Raw genomic sequence first — 23,707 nt, forward strand, 5'->3', positions numbered from 1 at the left:
AAAATTAATGTGTAGGTCATAGGACCCCTTTTTTTCTTTGCTTAACAGTAATTTTCTTGACCTAAACAATTTACCAGTGGTCTAAGAAGTTGGAAAGGTTATAATAAACTTTCAAGTCTTAACATAACATTTTGTAGTTCGCTAACAAGGTTAACAACCCAACTCTTCATGCATCCCAAACCCGGCAATTATAAATAATTTAAAAAACACGCAAGCGTTAGCTGTGCCGTTGTTTACATATGCCTCACGTTTTACGCCATGGGATGATGACCGTACGATATTTAAACATAATTAGCGCTTAGGCACAGCAAGGCACCGCTCCACGGCCACATCTCTCTGGTCTTGCATTGTTTAAGACCATGTAGATGGTTAATTTTGAGTCAAGTTGCACATTCGATATGAGTTCTGTTAAGAGGCTGGTTTTGTACCCTTGCAGCAAGGCTCTGGGAATCCACCCAGCCAAGCAGAAAAGGGTTAAAAGAGTCCAGCAGAGGGAAGTAGTGCGGAGTGAGTATGTGAGAATGTGTGTGTGTGTGTGTGTGCGTGTGAGTGAGTGTGAGCGCACAGGACAGAAGCCTCGAGTTGCGGAACGGACTTGTACACAAGTTCCAAAGGCTACCGTGTCTCCGGTTCTCCGCCCTCGCGGGCCCCGGGGCCACGGCCTGCACCCAGCGGGCAGCGCCCCGTGGACTTGGGGGGCTGGGCTGGAGGGAGAGGGGTCTCGCGAGGGTTTCAGGGCGTGGCTGGAGTGGGGGGCGCGCGGCGAGTGTGCGCGGGTGTGCGCGCGCGAGAGGGCGAGTGTGAGCGCGGCGAGTGTGAGCGCGGCGAGTGTGCGGCCGCGTCGCCATTCCCCGTGACGTCAGAGTGTATTGTTGTGAGCGGGGCCGAGCGAAGCATCCCCGGAGCTGTCACCGCGGCGGCCGCGGCGGCGGCGCAGCGCGAGCCCCGCACGAGCGAGCCCGGCCGGCGCCGCCCCCGCCCCTGTCCCCGGCCCCGCCGCCGCCGCCCCAGCCCCCGCCCCCGGCCCGCCCGCCCGCCGCGCGCCGCCGCCGCCGCCGCCGCCCGCGCGCCCCCACCCACCCCACCCCACCCCCTCGCTCCATCCCTCCCACCCGCCGCCGCCGCCGCCGCCGCCGCCCGCGCGCCTCCCCCCGCGGAGCGAGTGCGGGTCACCGGGTCACTGGGTCATTGTCTCCGCGCCCGAACCCCGAGCACCCCGTGGAATCCCCCACGTCATCATCAGAACCATCAATGAGATGCAAACATGAAAGACAAGAGGAAGAAGAAGGACCGCACCTGGGCCGAGGCTGCCCGCCTGGTACGTACCGCCCCCCGCCCGCCGCCCGCGCGTCCCGCCGGCCCCGCTGCTCGCCCCGCGCCGGCCCGCGGCGGCGGAGACGGCCACTTCCAGCCCGAGCCGCCGCCCGCTCGCCGGGCTCCTGCTCTTTGTTATTCTGCGGGAGTGGGCTCGCCCAGGGGCCCCTGTGTGTGTGTGTGTGTGTGTGTGTGTGTGTGTGTGTGTGCGTGCGCGCGCGGAGGGGCGCAGCGATTATCTCGGGGAGCCCCGCGCCAGCGGCGCCCGGGACCGCCCGGGACACTTCTCCCGGTACTTCGCTCTCGGGGCTCGGCTGTGCCTTCGCCACGGGTGAATTTCCGAGCGCTCGGCCCGCTCGACTTCCCTCTCTGCCGCTCCGGAGACCTTTGTGTGGCAATTACCACTCCCTCCCGGCCCCTCCACCTCCCGGAATTTCATCAATAACTCTCTGTGCACGGTCTGTGTGTGTGTGTTCGGCGTTTGTGAGTTCATACATTTTACACGTGCATGCACGGTGTGTGTCCGACACGGACTTGTGGGGCGTGTGCATGTGGGCTAGGTCGTGCGTGTCCGTGTGCCGCGTCGTGTGCATTATGTATGCACACTGATACGTGCATGTTTTGTGTGGATCAAGTTCGTTTGTGTTTTGTAGGTATTGTGTTCTGCTCGATGTTTGTGTGTACATTCTGTGCACGTGTGTGCAATTTGTGAGTGTGTGTGTCGGGCGAGTGTGTGTGTGTTTGGTGAAGTTGGGTCAGTGTCATTTGTAGTGGGAGGTTATTAAGAGTGTGCAGCTAGGTGTGTTTTAATGCTGGCTTCCTGGGCGGTGTTACTTGGCTGCTTTTCTTTAACCTTTCGGAGCTTACGTTTTAATCATCGAAAGAATGTCTCTATAGAAATGCTGGTTGGCAGAGGGGCGTCGGCGTCTTTGGTTTGATGCATGTGTATGTGTGGGTTTCTTTCTTTCTTTTTTCTTTCTCTCTCTTCTTTTTCTTCTTTTAAAGGACAGCTGTAAACGGATTTTTAAAAAGGATATTTCTGTACTGTGTGCCTCACGGGAATGCAAAGCATTACATTTGAAGCTCAGCCTTTCAGGGTTTCAGCTGCATAAATTAAATATTTACTTAGCAACTTACTATCTTTTATAAATTGGCTGAAAGAAGGCAGACTGCATGCAATATGGGGGGGGGGGGGCGGGAGGGGGGCGAGACCAAAGAACATGTTATTGGGTTGACTTTGTAAAGATTGTTTTACTATGACTGTGGGTTGTTTTTTGTTTTGTTTTGTTTTAAAGCTTTTGAGTAACTACATCATGCTCAAGGAGAACATTTGTCAAAAGTAATTATCTGAGTTTGGTTGAAGGGCCTTAGTGGTTTGTCTCTGGATTGGAGCAAGGGGTTTTAAATAATTGACCCTATTACCCTAGGAAGAAGTGACAAAAGTCCTTTTTAATTGCAGTCTAGTTATTGGAAACTGGAGTGGCTAGGCCCCTTTACCTCATCTCTTAATTTGTAGTAGTGTATGTTATGATTTCTCCCCTTATCTGTGATTGTGTTAATTACTGAATCACTCACTGTCTGTGGATGAATGGGCAGGTGATAGTCATTGTCTAATGAACTGCATCTGGGAAAGGAAACTTATCTGTGAGGAATATGTGAAAAGTAAGCAGTACGTGTTAAGTAGATGCCAGATTGATGTTATCACTGAATTTTTGCTAGAGCATAGTACATTACTTATTGTTTGCTCAGCCATTAATTCAGAATTGTGTGGGGGTTTGCAGGGCTTCTGAAAATGCATTATTCAGTTTCCTTGGAGTGGCAATCAAGTATTATTATAGAGCTTCAGTGTATGTGTTTTAAACAAGCGAAAGAGTTGACTTATAAATATTTTAAAATAATGATTCATGAATTACCTATATCTGCTTGCAGAGAATTATTTAATAAATAACATTATTCTGATGGAATTTAAAGCTAACCATTTGTATTCAACAGTATTTGTTACTGTTCCTGAAAGGACAGTGCTTTATTTGATCTAATCATAATAGATCTGTATTGATAAATCTTGAGATGGATTTTTGAGTCTCATCTTTTTGTTAAAAGTTGCCTTTTCCTCTTGCAAAGTTCATTGATGGGAAAAGACACACTAGGAGTCATCAACACAAAAGAATTAATGATAGACCAGATGTCTCTATTTTAACCAGACATATTGAACTAGTAGTTATGGTAATTTTTCAATTTGGTTCAAGTTATTTTTCCCCTGGTAGTTGCACAAATGTGTATGTATTCAAAATGTGACAGTTGAAATAAAATACTGAATGAAATAGCAAGTAATTGTACCGGAAATATCTTTCTCAGGAATTTGTGATTTGTAATTGTGGCTTTATGATCATTCTTAGCTTACTTCGTGAATAAAAGAGAAAAGGATCCATTTGGGCAATTGTGACTTTTAAGTATTTTCTTTATGATTATATGAATACATATAGACTTAAACTCTCTTACCAACTTGCATGAAAACCATTTTTACTCTTATAATTATAGTTTTAATTTACACTCATTTAAAAAGTAATGCCTTTTGGGAGGGCATTTCTGTGATATAAAAATACTATCATTACATATTTTACACTGCCCCTGCTGCTTTTGCTGTGGTTGTTGTTATTAAGGACTTTTAGCCTTTTCTCGAGACATCAAGTGTTAAACCAGGTGTCTGATTTTAAAAGTAGAGACTAAGGATGAACGGAAAATATGCATGTGGTTCTTGCAATATAGGAACTGAAAGGAGAGAGTATCCAAATTAATATTAAGAATAACCTTCCAATCATACAGTATATAATATATATCTCCTACTGGAGTGTGTGCGTGAGAGAGAGATTATCTTGAAAGAGAGGGTTTCGGGAGAGGAAATGCAAAATACATTTTTTGAACTGTGACCAAAAGCTTATGTTTAAATGTAGTTTTGCATTCATTTTTAAGAAAAAAAATATGGAAGAAGAATGGTTCTCTGTAGAGTAAGAACTTCCAGTCGACAACAGAAATTTTGTTTTCTTTCTTTGTGAGAAAAGTGTGTGGTTCGTAAATCTGCAAACTCTGAGTGGCAACTCCAGGGATTTTGCTTTAGATAGAGATGCAGCTATCAAGCCCTACCAGTTTTCTTGCAGAAGTATGTAGTGTGTGTATGTGGTGAGCTTGCTTAGCTCAGGAAAGAAGGAATGGTAGTATAATTTTTCTGTATTTTCAGGAATGTCGTGATTATTAACAGGGTGCCATTTTAAAGCAGTAATACCACATCTTTTTTTTTCTCTTTTTCTTTTCTTTCTTCTTTTCATTTTTTTTTCCTGCCCTGCATCAATTGCAGAAATTTCAGCCTTCAGCCTCCCCACTCCCCCTCAGCCTTCTGCAGTTGTGGTGGTTACTTTGCGCATTGCCATTTAATATGGAGGCTGCTCCCAAACCAGATGCATTTTTATTCGTTTTATCTGCTCTTCTAAGGTTATAGAGTCTCAGAGGATCCCACAATCACATGGAAGTATCTTCTGTCTTAATATTTGTAGACCACAATAAGAATAAAAATCAAAACCATAACTCATGTCGAGCTGGGGCTTTGACTTTAATCCTTTTGACTTTTATCTCAAGTCTTCACTCTGTTACTATAAATACAGTTTAAACCATTGTGAAAGGATCTTCATGCTTCTTTGTAAAAAATGGGGATTTGACAAGACTTTGTTTTACTACACTAAGGGGTTTCTTTGTTACTGGCTTAACACAGAACATACTGTTATTTATATATTTATTCTAGGTTAATTCTTTTTTTTTTTTTTGACATGCGAAAATGTTGTTGCTTTGAGAAGTGCTTTTTAATAGTTTCATCACTTTGTTCTATAGGGAATGCTGCTGGTAAGATAATGATTCAATGTATTAATTTGTTCCCTGGGTTTCTTCTGTTTGTTTCATTCCTTACAATCTTTGTTTAGTCTCACTGGCACCTGAAAATAAATCTTAACAATCTTCAATAGCTTTGTGCTTGGTAACATGGCTGATTTATTTGCTTGTAGTTTAGGTACATTCCCAAAGATAATGACTATTAGTAGGGCTTTTTTTTTTTTTTTTGTAGTTCAAGGTGACCTTTGGGGAAAAAAATTTAATGGCAAATTTGCCTCATTCTTAGGAGAAAACAGATACATATCTCTTTATGCCATAGCAGAGTTACTGAAGGTTTTAAGTAAATTGAAATTTTGTAAATCATATTCTATTAAAAATTAAGTGGGGGTTATTAATTAAAGGAAATCTGTGTGAATCTTTACACAGACATTCTTTTGCATAATGCATTATATGCTAAATAAACTCTTAGGGTTTCTGTGAAATAAAGCCAAATGGCTTTGGTAGCTGTTAAAATAGAAAACAATTCATAATTGTTAACTTAACTGGTTGCCTTGTCTTTTGTCTTTGTGTTTTAGAAATAAATATAATTATTCAGGAATGATGAACATGGGATGGAGGAGAGAGCATTGGTACTGGTTTTGGCATTTTCTCACTGTGCTGCTGGTGCTTAGATTTCAGGTTTTGATCAGGCCTTCACAGTTGAGAACGTTTTGACTTGTGATCTGAGGTAAGCCCCAAAGGTGCACATGAGCGTAATCGTGACGGTGATTATTGGTTTATGAGCCTGGCTAACGTATTTGGCAAATGGAGTTTTATTTTCATTCGCTTACATTTCCATTGGTTTGATTCAGCTGTTTTCTATCATCCGTACATGTAACATCATCTCTTTATGTTTGCATCTCATCATCTCTTCTTTCAGATGTGGAACCTAAATTTTCGTTTTGCAATTTGAAAGATGGAAAAGAGTTTAGCAGTCTCTCTGCCGGTTTTGAGTTTCCAGTTGGGAAAAACGTGTTTGAAATAAATGAGAAATGTGAACTTAGGCCTAGTGTTTAGGTTGTTAATTTTTTATTTCCTGCTGACATGAAAGGGAATTTTAAGAATTGATTGTTTCTTAAGTTTTTCTCTTCTTCAAGAAATTCTTTGGTAGCAGATGATTCCTCGGATGTCAGAAATGGACTCTTGGCATGCTGTCACTTTTAGACTTGTAGAGTCATACCTGTAAAGGAATTTCACCAGCGAAAAGCAAACTTACAAAGTAATGAAGTTTAATGTTTAATTGTGTAATAGTGTCAACTTTCACTGAAATGCACTGGGAATGTGAGGTATGGTCCCTAACCTTTTTGAGGGTTTCTCCATAGGCAGCTCGAATGCTAGGGAGGGTATGAAGATACACATCTTCAAGGAGTGTTGAGTTCAGTAGAGGAGACGAGGAACACTGGAGGAAGACTGTGCAGACACCATCTGTAGGTGTCACATGAATGATCAAGCAGGTGCTAGTTTACAGATTCACAGAAGGGAGAAGCCGTGTGGTATGAGGTGACTGCAGAAGGCTTAGCGGATTAGGTGAAATTGGGCTTGTCCTTGAAATATGAGTAAGATTGAACAGGTCATGAGAGGAGCACATTCTAAGAAGAGAGCCCCGCAGGCCAGAGGACGGGTTCAGGAGGCAACGCGCAGACAAGTCTAGAAATATCTGAAGACTTGAGAGGGTAGGCACTCAATAAAGTTGAAAATTACATTGTGGCCAGATTGGGGGGAGGGGATTTGCAAGTGATTTTAGGACAGTTGGACCCTGTAAGTTGTTGCATGGGGCTGGTGCGATAGGTGCTAGAAGTAGGATTTTTTTTTTTTTCAAAAACACAAAATAGAATGACTGTCTCTTGTACAGAGAGGGGACACCAGTGGTCTGGGAATGTCTCTGAATGCTTCCGTTACTTGATAATAGAGTCTGAAAACAAAATTGATGTTAGAAATATTTTATTTCAAATAACACAACTTTATTCTGTCCATTGCCTTTGCCAAATGATGCAAAGTAAACATCAGTGAGTAATATGCATTCCGTTTGTAGAAAACATACACAGGGCACTGTCTCTTGAGATCAGTAGGTAGCTAGGGTTATTTCAGTAACTCAGTCTCCAAATGTGTGGTTTAATGATATGCTCAATATCATCACCCTGTCTATGAGGAGCAAGGCTGGCACAGGATTAAAAAAAAATACTGTGTCGTGTCTCTCTGATTTGTAGAAACTAACACAGGCACTTTAAATGATGTGAATTTAACTGATTTGTTGCATGGAGACATAGGGAGGATCCAAGCCTACATCAGACTTATTATTTCCTGCTTTTCAGATTGCCTGCTTTTCATTTCTCTCTCTCTCTTTCCTTTTCATTAAGTATCTGCACAAAATTATTATTATCATTAATTTATAATTTAAAATCCTCCCGGCACCCCTCCTGCAAAGGTTGTCTATAGCAGATCCTGGCTCCTTTCTGATAGGGCAAGGAGGAGGGGCATCTGTATAGAACCACTTTCAGCTATTTGCCAGCACTGAGTGCCTTGATTGTTCTGCTTTTGTCCCTGCACAGTTGGTAGCTGTGGAAATCTAGCCCGGATTGAAACTTTCCCTGAAGAGCCCTTGGGGAACAAATAGAAACATTATATGATTAGCCACATTGTTTTCATTATTAAACAAATCTACATAAAAGGGTAGCAATTAACAGCTTTATCAGCCTGAACTTAGACACCTACCTCTCTTCTCCCCTCAGTATTCCCACTTGAAGGGGTAACAATTAACTGTTGCTGGTTTTAATGTCAGCAACTGACAACATTAAATTGGGAATAGGCACTTCTCCTGGTTGATTGACATATAGCCCTCTGACACATTCTTATGTGGTTTAAGGCAAATGCATGCCCTGGGGTTAGAGCCAAAGGGCTTGTCAGAACATTGGCTTTAATAGCTAAAATGTATAACTTAAATGACATCCAAGACCTTAGTCTTGGGTGGAACTTTTAGAACCTCAGGAATCTTGCAAGGCAGTGCAATCTATACTTAGTGGACACAGAACTTGCAAAAAATTTTTCTAGGTATATAGATGTATAATTTATTTTATAATAGTTATTTATCATGGGTTTATTTTGCATGTCTTTAGCATAAGTTAGTCCATGAAAAACTATGTAATGATGTTTAAGAGAATTCCAAAATTGCTATTTGACAAGGGTTCTATTCTTCAGTTATGTGGTTGTTGATTTCTGAATATATTATTTATGACTTAAGGGAGGGAAAATAGGATGGACCCTCTTCACCTTATTCAGAAGACATGACATTTCAAAGATTTTGTTAACTATAAGGCATTAGAACCTATTTTACAGTTTCAAAGAGTTAGAAATTGAGGTAGGATCTTTGGGCTTATTTTCCAGATCAGTCATAGAGAATGCATGATATAGTGAAGCCATTGGTTATTCTTAGTTTCTTTTTAATGTCAAAGGTAAATGACTGCATATATAATTTGTACATATATGAAGACCTTTTTTTAAAAACAAAATTAATGCTTATTTATTTTAGAGAGAGAGCGTGAGCATGGTGGGGGAGGGGCAGAGAGAGAGGGAGACACAGAATCTGAAGTAGGCTCCAGGCTTAGAGCTGTCAGCACAGAGCCCCACATGGAGCTCAAACTCACAAACCATAAGATCATGACCTGAGCCAAAGTCAGATGCTTAACTGACTGAGTTAACCAGGCACTCCTGTCAAGACCTTGTTGACAAGGCTGAATAACTGAGTTGTTGTCTGGACCGTCAGGACTCTGTATGATGCCCTTTCAGTGCTCTGAAACTCAGTTTCAGTGAGGGAAGAGATCCTCACACATTCAACAAGCAATTCTCAGACACTATCAGGGTATCCGAGTATTCAACTCAGTTCTGGCATTATCTATCCAGAGACACCATCAGATTCAACAGGTTAAGGGTTCAGTCCTGTAAGCGTTGTCCCCTACCCCCTTCAGAAGTCAAGAGCAAGTCCCGGTGGCTGTTACTTGTGCTTCTGACGGACCTACCGACTATAGACTGGAAGTTCCAATGACTCCATGGATGTCAGAGGCCAGTTGCAAGTCTAGTTGCTACCTGTACTTATAACCAGCTGTAAATCAGAGCTTCCCATGACCTGTTTCTCAGGTTAGATTAATTTGCTAGAACAGTTCACAGAACTCAGAGAAACATTTTAATTACTAGATCACTGGTTTATTATAAAGGATGTAAGTCAGGAACAGCCAGATGAAAGAAATGCATAGGCTAAGATATGGAGAAAGAGCTTGGGGCTTCCTTGCCTCTCCAGGTGAGGCACTCTCCGTCTCCACGTGCTCACCAACCCAGAAGCTCTCCGAACTCTGCCCCTTTGGGTTTTCCTGGAGGCTTCAGTACATAGTCACGATTGGTTAAGTCATTGGTCATTGGCACTTGATTCGACTTCCAGCCCCTGTTCCCTTCCCCAAGGTCAGGGGGTGGAACTGAAAGTTCCAACCTTCTAATCATACGGTTGGCTCTATTGCCAACCAGACCCCATCCTTAGGTGCTTTCCAGGAGGTACCTCATTAGCGTCATGAAAGATCCTTTTATCATTCTCAACACAAGAAATTCCAAGGTTTTGGGAGCTCTCTGCCAAAACAGGACAAAGACCAAATCACCCCTTCCAGCCTAAACTTCCCTCCACCAGGCGCACACAATAGATGATCTTATTTTAAAAAGTATTTATAAGAAAATCTCTTTACTTGAAAATATGTTATATCTTCAAATTCTTGCAACCAGGAGCAGTCTTTTCCTAAATCCTTTCTGTTTAATTTCTTGTCTCTTTTAAAACAATCCAAGAAATTAAATTAAGTCATTTTGCAACAAACCTCTCTGATACTCTCCTTGTTCTCTTTCCATCACTATTCTTAGGCTTGCTTGCTTCTCCTTCTCTCAGTGTCCGCTTTAGTGTTGGTGTATCTCAGAATGCTGCCTTCCCTCTCCTTTTTATTTTCATTTTCCTCCTCTCCTTTGGCCATCTAACCCTTCCTCGGTGGCAGCTCTCTCATGATGAGAGCTCCATCTTTGAGCTTTCCCTATATTTTGGACTTATATTAACAAATCCTTTGTGTATCTCCACATATTCTGGAGACTTTAGATGAAATGTATCTAGTACAAACATTTATTAGATACTTCCCACAAAAGTGTACGTTGGGCACACAAAGAGAAATGTGACCGCATTCTTGTCTGGGATGGGGGAAACTTATCTATGTGTACCTAAACATATGGTGTCTGCAGGGAGTTGTAAATTCTGTCTTAATTATAGCTCACATTTAGCTCTTCCTCTTTTCATTCACTAAATTTTACATAGTTCTGACCTTCCAACTAATTTTGTCTCTACTTTTAAAAATCTTGCAGAGGCTGTATTTCTCTTTCTAGTAGATCTGATCTTACTGAATCATTCCTCTGCTTAAAAACTCTTGTGATTATCTTCATGTTAAAGAACAACAGGTCATAGGAAGCCCTTTTCAATATTGGAAACAATTGTGATTGCTTTTCCTCATAACATGAAGAATTTCACATGTCCAGTATACATCACAACAAATGTTCTAACTTCTACTACCTTATGTAGATTTATTTTGTATTCTTTTAAAACACAACAGAGGTAGTTAATTAAATTTATCAAGAGGAAGTGAATTTTCAACATTTTATCTGCCTCTGTGCTCAACTCTATTTCTTGAATCATGCTTTCTCTTTTTTTTTTTTTTTTTTTTTGGTAAATTGCCTCCTGTAACAGCCTTTTTTTAGATTAAAAAAAATTTAATGTTTATTTACTTTTGAGAGAGAGAGTGAGACAGAGTACGAGTGGGGGAGATGCAGAGAGAGAAGGAGACACAGAATCTGAAGCAGGCTCCAGGCTCTGAGTTGTCAGCACAGAGCCCTATGTGGGGCTGGAACTCACAAGCTGTGAGATCATGACCTGAGCTGAAGTTGGACGCTCAACCGACTGAGCCACCCAGGCACCCCCCCCCTTTTTTTAATGAGGGGCTCTGGGTTTGTTAACAGTCTTTGTATATCTGAAATGTTTTTGTTTTGCCCACCCCTTAAGAAATCTTTTTTTATTATACTTTAACATTTTGAAGAAATTATAGACTCCCATGAAGTTATAAGAATTAAAAAAGAGAACCATGAGCAAATTGCTACATTCTCTCCCTGTAATTCATACTCTCTCCCTAAATCTTTCCTATCCTCATAAATTTAATCTGAACACAGTCCAGATTGGGTGTATAAAAGTGGCCAAGAGCAGCCTTTAGGAAGATTATCCCCCAAATATGTAGATTACAGTTCAAAAAGCGATCTCTAACACAGCTCAGCACATCTTTTTTCTTTTAAACTTAAGTATTTATTTATTTTGAGAGAGAGAGAGAGTAGGGAAGGCGCAGAGAGAGAGGGAAAAAGAAAGGGGGAAGGGTAAAGAGAGAGGGAGACACAGAGATTCCCCAATGCGGGGGCTTGAACCCATGGACCTGAGATCATGACCTGAGCGGAAATCAAGAGTCAGACACTTAACCGACTCAGCCACCCAGGTGCCCCTCAGCACATCTTTTATTAAAATAAAAGTAGAGAACTTGATAGGAAAAAACTAAAAGGTACAATGTTGTCACCTTTGAGTGATAATTTAGCTAGTTACAAAAGTCTTAACTGACAGTTTTTACCCTTAATATTTTGGAAATGTTTCTTCATTATGTTCTTGTGTCAGTGGTTGTGATACTGTGGCTGAGGTGAGTTTGTTAGTTTTTAAGAAGTGATATGCTTTGTGTCTGGGAGTTCTTGCAAGTTCTCTTTATCCTTGAAGTTCTGTAGTTTTAATACTCTATCTTAAGTGTTTTTGGATAGATTTATTTATTTTCCATGATACTGTGTGTGTATTTGTTTGTGTGTGTATTTTAGAGTATACTTGTGCTTTTTTATGTTTTAAAATTTTAATCATGTTGTAGTACAGAAACTTAATTTTTGCATTGCATCCCCACCAGATCATGAATTCTTTGAAATCTTTGAGAGTTGACTCAACATCTAATAGTTTAGTATATTCAGCTTATGGTTTGGAAATGCTTTAAGAACAAAGCAAAAAGGACCTCCATAATACTGAACAAGATACAGCAATGAATGTGTGAACTTTATCAGTCAGAATTAAAGGTTGAAAGCAACAGAAACAGAAAGCAAGTCTTGGTAACTTAAGTAGAAAAGAGTCTTTTGGAAACCATAAAGTAGTTCATGTAATTATTCAGAAAGATCCAAACACCAGGCTGGAAAAATAGGCAAGGATCAATAGAGGCTGGGTAGCAGACACACACACAGTCATGCTACAAGAATAGCCTAGTTGGGATATTGCTATGGGCATCATTAATGGTCACCACTGTGACTTAGCATTGTCATAGGACACTGCCATTGCTGCCAGTGCATCCAGGTTCAAGATTCAAATCACAGGCAGATGCATTTAATTGTCAGACTCTGGCTCCTGTATCTACACCTCAGTTATTAGGCACTGATGAAAAGGTGTATATGGCCTCTTCAGTACCATGGTGGAAACCTCTCCATCTGTGTCTTCATAGCAGTGATAAAGTCAACAAGATTAAAAACAAATGCCTTATTTCTTCACCACCTCCTACTCCCAGCAAGTCTGCTCTTCCTCTCATCTCTCAGGGAAAGCCATCCTCACAGTTGTTCAAGACAGAAACATTCTTGTCATCATTAATTCCTTTTTGTATTTTTTCCCTTTTATCCAGTAATCACTGAGTTCCACAGTTCTACCTCCTTTTCTTCAAATCTTCAAATCCTTGTTCTTACATCCTACACTTATATCCGTTTCCACTGTAATTTACTTTGATACAGGCATATATAGGTTAGGAAAAGAATATAGAGTAATGACAGGCCTGAAAGTCAGGCAGATAATGTTTCAGTCTCAATTCTGCCAGTTACTATGTATTTGACTTAGGGCAAATTATTTAACATTTCCCAATTTTTCCACTGTGTATTAAAAGGGAATAACATAAAAGAGTGGTTGGAATATTTAAATACGGTAATGTGTATAACGTACTTAGTATAGTTTTGACATTAGAAGATGCCGGTTAATGTTCATGCCTGGTAGTTTTCCTTTTCTCATTAAGTGGCTGTAACAACCTTGTAACTGATTTCACTGACTACGGGCTTGCCTCCACTCAGAATTATTCTTCTTATTGCATCCATAACTGCTTCTTTAAAGGTGAAACTGGTTTATGGTACCCCTTGAGGCTGACTTAGTTTCTGTAGGAAACAGATGGCATTATCTTAAAGGGGTGATTAAGCAAAGTTAGGGCACAGTTAAAGAAAAGAACAAATCAGGGTGAGGCAAATCAGGGATATCACCAGCAAGAGGCTGTCACTCCCCTTAGACTTGAGGGACCAAAAAGAGTAGGGAGTAGGTACTGCAGTGATGTGGGCTGTGATTATAAGAGAATGGTGCCTGACACAAACTGTGACCAGAGGTAGTGGGATATCAGCACTGCCAGCCCTCACCCCTACTGGGGGCACTCATCACATCAGTACGCCGACTTCTCTCCCTTCTATTTGCTGATCTCCACTTGACCTCCTGTTGGCTGAACCCATCCAGAAGTCAGAGGACAAGGATCTCTGTTGAGAAAATGTATAGATGTCAGTCTGCTGGGTCACAGAGCTGGGTGGAGGAAGGCAGAGAGTGAATTTGGAGTTGCCACATGGGCATATACAATATATACAAAGTACGACTTTTTAAAAAACTTTTATTAGCTTTCCTTTATTTAGGAGTATAGCCCACTTGTGTCAACATCTTATAGGCTTGTTTCATTCATACTTCTCCAGTTTCATTGCTTGATTTTCTTCTCTGGTCATATAAAAGTACTGCGAATTTATCATACATTCCCTTAACTTTGTTCACGTTGTTTCTTCTCTGTGTAACATCCTCCACCCACCCCTTCTTCTTTTTATCTGGTAAATTCCTGTGCTTGCTTCAGATTTCAGTCTCCCTTGAGAAGCTTTTATGTGTTCTGAAAGCACTTTGTAGTTGTGACAATGTTTATAATTAGTTGTTTACTTGTTTATAATTGTTTCCTGAGTGCCTAATGCACTACCTTATTTTAAGATGTTGCTGATTATAGTTGAATAAAGTGAAGAAGTCAAAGAGGGTTGTTCAGGGGAGCTGTTAGAGCTAAGTCTAAAAGTTTGCAACAGATTTGTAGAACTATAAAACTTATGTCTCTTTGATTTATTTCTGTGCCATGCTATATTGGCACTGTACAATCTAGAGAAGGGATCAAATTTCCCAAGAATCAACTGGACAGCTGATGGATTTTGAAAGCCTGTGTCTACTTTCAGCTCACTAGCACCTTTTACTACTTTGGGATAATAATTTGATAGTCATCATGCTTAATGGCACTGGAAAATATTCAGTTCCTGCCATTAATATGTTAGGTGCCTTGGGAATGTAATAAGATATGGACCTTGACCTTTGGGAAATTAACTTAAAAAAAAAAAACCCTCTTAGGGCCCAAGAGATACTTTGCTATAAATTTAAAGTTATGTAGTGTAGTAGGAATTCAATAGCCTAAAAGTAACCTTCTTCTGTATTTGATTTTAATAAGGTACAGTGATGATTTATAAAGGCTTGCTATGACTTCCAAACCAACAGAAGAATTTTCTAGTACATTGATTAACAGTGAAGATTGGAAATGTTTGCAGAGTAAATAGCCTCCTTTTACATATAAGTAAAATATTTATAAGCTTGGTGTCATAGCTTCCTTTTAAGAGTATAAGAATCTTGTATAGCAAAGGAATAAGCCTTAGTATGTCAATTGTCATAAAATATTGCTGTTACTAAAGTGACACTAATTAATAATAATGGCTAGTAAGAAATAATGCTTATTGGGTACTGATAGGCCTGACACTGCCCTAACTTGTTATATGTGTTATATTGTTTAATCTTGAGAGCAAACCTACAAAGACACATTATAATATTAACCACATTTTTTCAAGTGAAGAAATTTAGACTTAGGATGTTTCTTAGTTGAATTTCTCTCAGTTGAAAGTGAAATAAATTTAACTCAAGCTAGTTTAAGTAAAAAGGCTCACATAACTGAGAAATCCAAGGGTAGACTTCAGTTCTAAGTGGATGGAGACATTTAGAGAATGCCATCAAAGTATTTGCTTTCTCTACACTTTTGTTTTTCTTCTTGCTTGTCTTCATACACAGGCAGAGTTTAAGACAAATTTTGGGCAAGAGAAGGTGGTACCTGGCACCCCAGACCTGCCTCCTCTAAGCTTAGCACACCAGTATAAAAGGAATCAATCTTTCTCTCTTTATTAATTGTATTATTATTATTATTATTATTATTATTATTATTATTTCAATGCTAATCCCAGGGAAGTCTTCACCATGCCCTACTTGGCTGATGTACTCATCCCTCCCAGCAGTGGCCAGGATCAGATAACATGATTGATTGCCACACAAGGATCACATGGAGCAGGGGAAAATTACACAAAAGCACCAATAAAAAGCAGATGGGAAGTATACTGGGAAAACAAATTATAAATGCTCTTGTCTTTACTACAGAGAGGGTGAGTTAACTTGCTGAGCTAGTAAGTAGTGGAGCAGTGATTCAAATCCACATCTGCCCAGTTTTGGGGCTCTGGTCTTTAAGTGTGTTAATGTAAATACTTCCTCATTCATTTGTCCTGGTATTATTTTTATGACATTCATTTCATATTTAAAAAAATATTAAAGCCAAGGCAGCTTTTGCAAAGGTTCTAAAGATTTCTTTCATCTGTTTCCTCAGAAATTTATTTTCTTGACTTAGAGGCTAAAAACTACCATAGATGGTTTCTGTTCTATTTTCCCTCACAGACCAGTTTTAGCATTCGATATGAATAGTCTATATACAACATTTATAACATAGTTTAATGCAATTTAGGATCTGAATTCACAAAATATGTAATTCTGGATGAAGCTTCCAGGTACTTTCTGGATGTAAGTAAATATTTTTATTCACCAACTAAATTCCGACTTTTCTTTATGGTGTTGACCATGACCCTTGGAGGATCTGAGCTTAGCAAAAGAGAGCGAACTTCTCTGTAGTGTAAATCCTCATTTATTTCTCTGAATATTGAGATGAGATCAGCAGAATGAGCCTTATATCATGTAGAATTATATGGGCATCACAATCTTATTGCTGTCACTTCTTGTTTATTCATCTAATGCCATTTCTCTTTTTCTAGAGCTTAAGTGAAACAAAGATAGTACTTCAGGAAATTTCTTCTTTTCCTTTGCCCCCACGTCCTCCTTTCCCCGCTCAGTCTTGTGGAAATTTGGCCATACTTTCTCATTTTGGATGAAGGTGATGGTCCTGAGTGTTAATGTTTGTGTGGTCTGCTCTAGGCAGAGATGGTACTATGTATAAAGAGAAGAACACCTTTAATCCACCAGGATGTTTGATTAGGGAATGAGAAGAACGAAAGACACTACTAAACAAATGCAAAAGTATTCCCAGTTCTTATCCTTTCTCCAATTTTTACACGTGTATCTTGTCACTTTTTGGCTAATGCTATCTGTACAAGCCAACTTCCAGTAACTGAATAAGAAAAACTGCTAGCAGGAGGTGGGGGGAATGAACAAATACAGATACTGCATTTTTAAAAATCTTCCAGTGACTCTGCCTTTTTTTTTCCAGACTTCACTGTTTACTGAGTTCAGCTTCATAGTAGGAAATGCAAGATGCATGAAAGTTAAACATTTTTTTCCCATTGTTAAAAGCTGCAGTGAAGAATGAGGTTTTTTCTTAATTCGTCCCATCTTCCCACTCCATCTTCTCATGACATTTTATCTCATTCTCTTTGGTGCTAGGTGATAGTGGTAGGCAGTTTGAGGGAAAAGAGCAACCCCAAGCCATGAAAGGTGTCATCCAGAAAAATGGATGATGAAGAAACAAACAATAGGACTTTAATAAACTTTAGTGTTTTGTTACAGTTTTTTCTGTGTGTTTGTTCATATTATCTTTAATTGTGTTGGATAGAGTCTACAGGGAAGAAAAAAGATGGTCTTCTAAGTTATTTGAAACAATCTTTCTCTGTCTTTAATGAATGGTTGACTGGCTATTTTGTTAGTCTGTAGACTGCTACACAGTTCTTTCATTTTTCCTCCTTGGGGACAAATGGTAGGGTTGCACTTCTTGCCCCCTTGAAGTTAGGCATTAACCATGTGAGTTGTTTTGTCCCCTCCAGCTAGTGTTTTATTCCCCTTATTTTTTGCTCTGTTGTGTTGATCACAGAAGCTGGTGACAAGATGGAATTTCAGTCATCCCGGTTCTTGGTTGGACATAGAAAGGTTGAGTAAGAAATAAGCATTTGTTTTAATCCACTGAGATTTCAGGGTTCTTTTTCTTTTCTTTTCTTTCTTTTCTTTTGTTTTTTTCTTCTTGTTTTGTATCCTTGCCTATCCTGACAGATACAGCCTGTATAGCAAAATGGGTGTTTTTGTTGCAGGGCACCTTTTACCTTTGTTTATGAGACACTAAATGCATAATTACATGCTTAAGAGGCAAGTGAGGCAAAGAAGGTTAAATCCCTTTTTTCTTCTCCATTACATGAAATTGCTTTGTAAAATCATCCTCTCTAGTATGTACTCTTTGATATTTTTAAACCAGTAAACAATAGGGAATTTTCATTACAAGGAAAACTCTTTTACATTCTATCTTAAGATAATTCTGTTCATGTTTTTGCTTTATAAAATAATTGCTTTTCATTTTATCAGTCTGCTGAGGAGGAAAAGTTTCTAACCAGAAGGAGTAGAACAATTATTGTTAATAGAGAATTGAATTCCAAGATAGTTGAAAAGGTAGAAAAAGGGCACCTGGACATTTTAAATTAGTTCAAGTTTCCAATTGCAGACAAATTGTGCTTCATTGAAAAGGTATGACCAGATTTCCAAACCATTGAGAAGAGGAAAGCAGACACTGTAATAACACCTCTTTCTTTCTCTTTCTCTCTGTCTCTCTCTCTCTTTCTCTCTCTCTTTTGGCCTAGGGCAATGCTGGTAGAGGGAGCACCCCCACTAAGGGATTATATTTCCCAGTCTGTCTCAGAGATTCCTGTCTACATTTCCCTTCCATTGAGGGCTCATTCACCCTCAGGCTGTTCCCACCGGTTTCCACTCTCCTCTAGATAGAGCATACAGAAACTCCTGACAGCTGACAGACTCCCCATTGAGCCCTACTCCTTCATGTAGGAAAAGGGGGGAAAATGAAGAAAACTTGTCTTGAAAGCCTGCGGCCATTCACACCACAAGGAATGTGTTGACCATATGCATCTTAAAACCAGATGAACAATGTTTGTCCAGCCCTTCCGGCTCACCAGTGCACAACCATATCTGTTTCCGTGCTCTAAAGCAAAAACTCAAAACCAGATTTCCTACCCATTTTCTACCAATCTTATGCTCAAATAGGGATGTAGTTATTAGTGCATAGTCCCATACATATTAAATTATATTGTTCATTAAGAAACAATTTATCTGCAGGAGACATTGATTTTCACAGTGTATTCCTTATCTTTAATTTTTTTGGCCTTTTATATGGGGGCATGTTAATTATAATTATCATAGGCAAGGCCACCTCTGAATTGCTGTGGTCACAAAACAGACTTTCATTTTCCTGTTTTAATTGCAGTGATATGGAGATAATGTGTTTTATGTTTATTTCCCCTTTGCACTAGGATACCTACAGAGTATCCCAATGTTTGTTCTCTTGTATGTTCTTTGTACCTGATGGCAGACTTAGTTATCTCGTAAAACCTGAATGTCAGAGTAGTTAATAGAACTCTCAACACTTTTCCTACAGATAGCTTCTGCAGGGAGGATTTGATTCTTTGTGGGGCTAATGCCTCCTGTTGTAGTTGAGTGAATCTAAGAGAAAAACATCTGGCCTAATTTATCTTCAGGCATAATTTAATAATGCTGAATGGCAACCTCTGGGAAAAAGCTAAGTACGATTTTATGTAACCACTAATTTAGAGTTGGTTAATAGGTAATTCTTATTTGTGTTTCTTTCGAAGGAATAGATATTTTGATCACATCAGAGCTAATCATTTTTCTTCATTCTGACATCTAAATGTGGTATTATAGTATAATGAGCTCCCAGCCTACTAGTTTGCAGAACCCAACTGGTAAAATCAGGACTGAGGAAGTCTCAAAAGCAATAGGGACTATCTGATTTCATAAAGAGTCTTTTGTTGGCAAAGGTAAGTTTTAATGCTCCATTACCTCCTTAAAGAGACTCAGCGCATATTTCATATCAACAAATATCGGCTGATTGAAACCAGTTCTGTTTCCTTTGTGCCCTGATAAATATGGCCTTTATTCCTCCAGCACATAGTTTAAGAAACAGGACAGAAAGGGAGGTAGGATGGAGAGGGTTGGAAAACTTGGCTAATACTGAGGTGGGTAGTACATCAAGTGGAATATAAAAGTAATTGCCGCACGAATGTATTTACATAAATCTTTGTGCAGATACTCAAATTATGTCTTCATAATTCTAAGTAAATTGAGTGCAGTGAATCTGGTGGGAGATCTTTGACTCGGTTTCTGTATAAACAGTTATGCTGGATTTTTCTGCATGATTCCAGTTAGAAACAGGGACGCACATATCACATAAGCCTTTTGGCCTTCAGAAGGCCTCTAGGTCGTATCACTAAAATATTAGTATACCTGCTTCATATTTTTAAAATGTTGGCCCTTTTGCTGAAGCCTGGGATTGAGGAATGTTTTTTAGCTATTGCTCATCAAAGTTGTGTTCTAGATAAAAATCTCTTACTGCTAGAATTATGTCTAGCTTTGCCTGGTGAGTTCCCACTTTTATATAGTTGTTTTAAATTTTTAACTGTGTCTCTGGATGGTTCAAAGTGCGTATTTCACAAAGCGCTAAACATTCTGCATTCCCAAGTTTCATTTCACTAAGAATTTGGGTTTCCGATGAAGAAGAAGTAAGTTTTAGCAGTAGGTACTGTTTTATTTATCTTCTAAGGGAATAAAAAATTAATGTCAGGCTTACAGACATATATTTTGTACTTTGAAAAAATATCCTGTGAAAGGAACCAACTAAGGGCTTAGTAATTAGTATAACACACAGATTGGTCATGAACATTTGGTCATGAACAGTGACTAAAATCCAACTCTAACCAATTTAGTGAGAAGAATTTATTGGATGACGTGTATAAACCTACACCGGTATAGGAGAACAAAGGTCCTTAGCAACATCTGAAAAGAAGGTGTGAACATGTCCAGGGCTCCCTCATCTCTGTTTCTGTACAGAAGCCTTCTTTTCTGAGCCTGGTTTCTTTCACATAGATAGAAACTTGGCTTCTACCAAATCTGAGGCGCTCATCACATAGGGTTAATATCAGAAAGGAACTGAGATTTGTTTTCTCGAAGTTTTAGGTAATGTATCCTGGGGAAGATCAATGATTGGCCCTCCTTGTGTGCCTGACCCCTGCCATCCCACCACCCCATCATTAAGTATCTACAGGAATATGCATTTAAATCAAAGTAGGAAAGGTTATTTTTCAGAAGAGGAGAATAAGGAGTTGTGTCCACAAGGCAATAAATTCAGTACATCAATTCTTCCTTGTCAGTTGTTCATCTTGTTTTCATTCATTAGGCAAGTTTTTTGAGTGCCTACTGTGTGCCAGGTACTAGAAATAAAACAGTGACCAGAAAGAAAAAAAAATGCCATGATGATTATCACTACTTCCATATAATACCACCACTGGAAATGGGGTAGGCAAGGGTCCTTTCTATATAGACTAAATTAGCATTTTGAAGGAATATGAAAGAAGGCATATAGCCTGGTCTCCTTCCTTTTATTTTAAATCCATTTCTAAGTAAATTAGCTGTTTGCCACCCTCCCCTCCCTAACTATAGTAAACCAGAAGATGGGTGTCTCTAGAGGTGGTGGTGACACGTTTTATTGTGTTTCATTTTGGTGTATGTGTGTGCTCGGTAAATATTTGTTAAATCAATGAATTATTGAAGAGGTGATGTTGTTTTGTAACTATAGTCAGGAGAAAAAGGTTACTATTAACTGGGACAAAGAAAGCATCATTGTCTTTGTCATTCTTCAACATTTAAGTGGTCAGAATCAAATCATTCTGTATAACAAAGTCATTTTCTACAATTATCTCAAGATATATTTTGCAACTAATTCCTTCTGGCAGCTACATCTGGATGCTGTGTCATTTCAAACGAGTCTGTGAGTATAACACTGAAGAATTTTCCTGACTCCTATTGAATGATGAGTAATATTTGCTTTAGAAAAAATTCAATATACCTAGATTTTATTTTCTCCACTGTGCTTTTCAGCATAAGGTGCATAATGGTTTTCGTTGCTGTTTGAGTATTCATTTTTATTATGTTTGGAACTGATTTTTAAATTATTTATTAGGTATATATTATTTTATATGGTATATAGATTATATAAGTTATATAACTTGTATTATGTAATATTGGCATAAATTAGCTAAATGACACACTGTATTAATATACAATTTAAGGATGATGAAAGGCATTTATGCTTCTACATACACAAATATAAATAAAAGTATGCCATTTCCTCCTTGAACTTTTCTACCACTCTCCAGAGTAATATCTGTTAACTGCTAGAATATTTTAATGTGCGGATGCGTGTGTGGGCATGTGTATGTATGTAAGGACACCACATAATTTGAATACATGCTTTGTCTATACATCCTGTTCTTCGGCTTGTTTATTTTTACTCATCGCTTTCTCGTGGACATCTTTCTATGTCAGTGCGTATTTTCTTTGCAATGGCAGTATATTATTTTATGGTATGTGTGTGCCTTCATTTATTTACTTATCTCCCTCTTAGATTATGTCTTGTGCTTTAAAAAATTCAAACAATACTTCATTGAACCTGCAGAATGGGCTGTGGATTTCTGTAAGAAAAATTCCTAAAAGTGAACAAATGGGACCACCTACCTTTTACATTTTAGCAGTCTTGCTGAATTACCCTCCAAGTAAGTTGGCACCATTTGCTGTAAGAGAGTATATTTTAATGGTGAAACACTTGGAGTCTGAGGGCATGGGTTGGAATCCCAGGCTGACTTCTTACTTGGGAATAGCCTGGTGTAAATGAACTCATACATCTGTGTCTCAGTTCTCTTCTCCGTAACACCAGTACCTACCTTGAGAGGTGGTTGTAAGAATGAAATATGTTAACATAATTCAAGTTCTTGCAAAAGTACCTAGCATGTTTCTATTACAGAATGCTTTCTAGCATTACATTATTACTACCCTCTGTTACTAACACAAGCACCCTGTAAGAATTCCGAAAATAAGGAAATTTGGGGTCTCAGCCGATTGCTGCTTTAGAATGTTATCTTGAGGAGAATGCTGGCTTTGTCCATAGGTTTCCATGTAGACAATATTTAGCTTCCCATGTGTGGACAAAAATACACATTAAGATCCTTAATTTTCATAATGTTGTATTCTCCTCTCTGCAAACCAGGTTTTTAGAGTTATTATGTCTATAGTAATAAAAAAAAAAACCCTCCCAACTCATTGGAGTATATAATCTTAATCATATTGAACCTTGGGAAGACTACTTGGATTATTTTACCTAATTATGCTCAATTATATTATTATGTTTAGATTTTTATGAGAGGTTCTACAACAAAACCTATGTATGTTCTATGCTTGCTTTTGTGAAACTCATTGAAGATCTTCTTCACTACCAACTGATGCGACTATATGAATTTCCATAGGAGACAATTCTCTTAGTTTAGAAATAGTAAAACCTTAACACCTCTGACAAGTGAATATTTCCTTCATTCAACTAACAGGAGTTAACTGACTGCCTGTGCGTTTTAACTGCCATGGAATTAGTCTGATGTTCACGGTCAGAGTGGTAGCACCTTTACTACTGGGCATGATTTCTCAGCTTTGAAATATGTCATTATGTTTTTCCCCTTTAAAATAGTGCAGAAAAAAATAAAGTGGTGCAAATTTCTTTTAAAGAAGATGTGATAAAGTCACATAGAAATTATATCCATCGAATCTAGATGGGATATGAAATGATGACATATGAGCTTGGGGACGAGACACCTAAAGCATCTGCAGATATGCTTAGGACTGCTGATGATGATCATGGGGAAAATCACCAAGAATGGGGGAGGAATTGTCCAAGAACTGAACCACCGCCCTTCAAATCTTGGCTTTACTACTTTGTAGCTGTGTGACTTTGGGAGAGCTAAATAACCTCCATTGCACCTTAGTTACCTCATCTGTCATAAAATGAGGGTGATAACAGTCCCTCCACAGTAAGAGGGTTGGTATGAGGATTAAGTGAGTTTATATACATGTTGGAATAATGCCTAATGCAGAGTCACCGCTGTGTAAGTATTTGCTGTTGTGATGATTATAAACAGAGATATAAGAAAGTGTTTG

At 39.2% G+C, this 23,707-nt stretch overlaps 1 protein-coding gene across 1 annotated transcript in view; it reads left to right on the forward strand.

The window, feature by feature from the left end:
- Window positions 1-1,101: 1,101 nt before the first annotated feature.
- ASXL3 (ASXL transcriptional regulator 3) overlaps window positions 1,102-23,707 on the forward strand; it is a 177,435-nt gene continuing 154,829 nt past the window's right edge. Inside the window, exon 1 of the mRNA XM_027068725.2 lies at window positions 1,102-1,318. Coding sequence (XP_026924526.1) covers window positions 1,265-1,318 — 54 coding nt within the window. The 5' untranslated portion in view covers window positions 1,102-1,264. The remainder of the gene's footprint in view (window positions 1,319-23,707) is intronic.

This window comes from Acinonyx jubatus, chromosome D3 (genome assembly GCF_027475565.1).
Source record: "Acinonyx jubatus isolate Ajub_Pintada_27869175 chromosome D3, VMU_Ajub_asm_v1.0, whole genome shotgun sequence".
In the NCBI taxonomy this organism is placed as follows: domain Eukaryota; kingdom Metazoa; phylum Chordata; class Mammalia; order Carnivora; family Felidae; genus Acinonyx; species Acinonyx jubatus.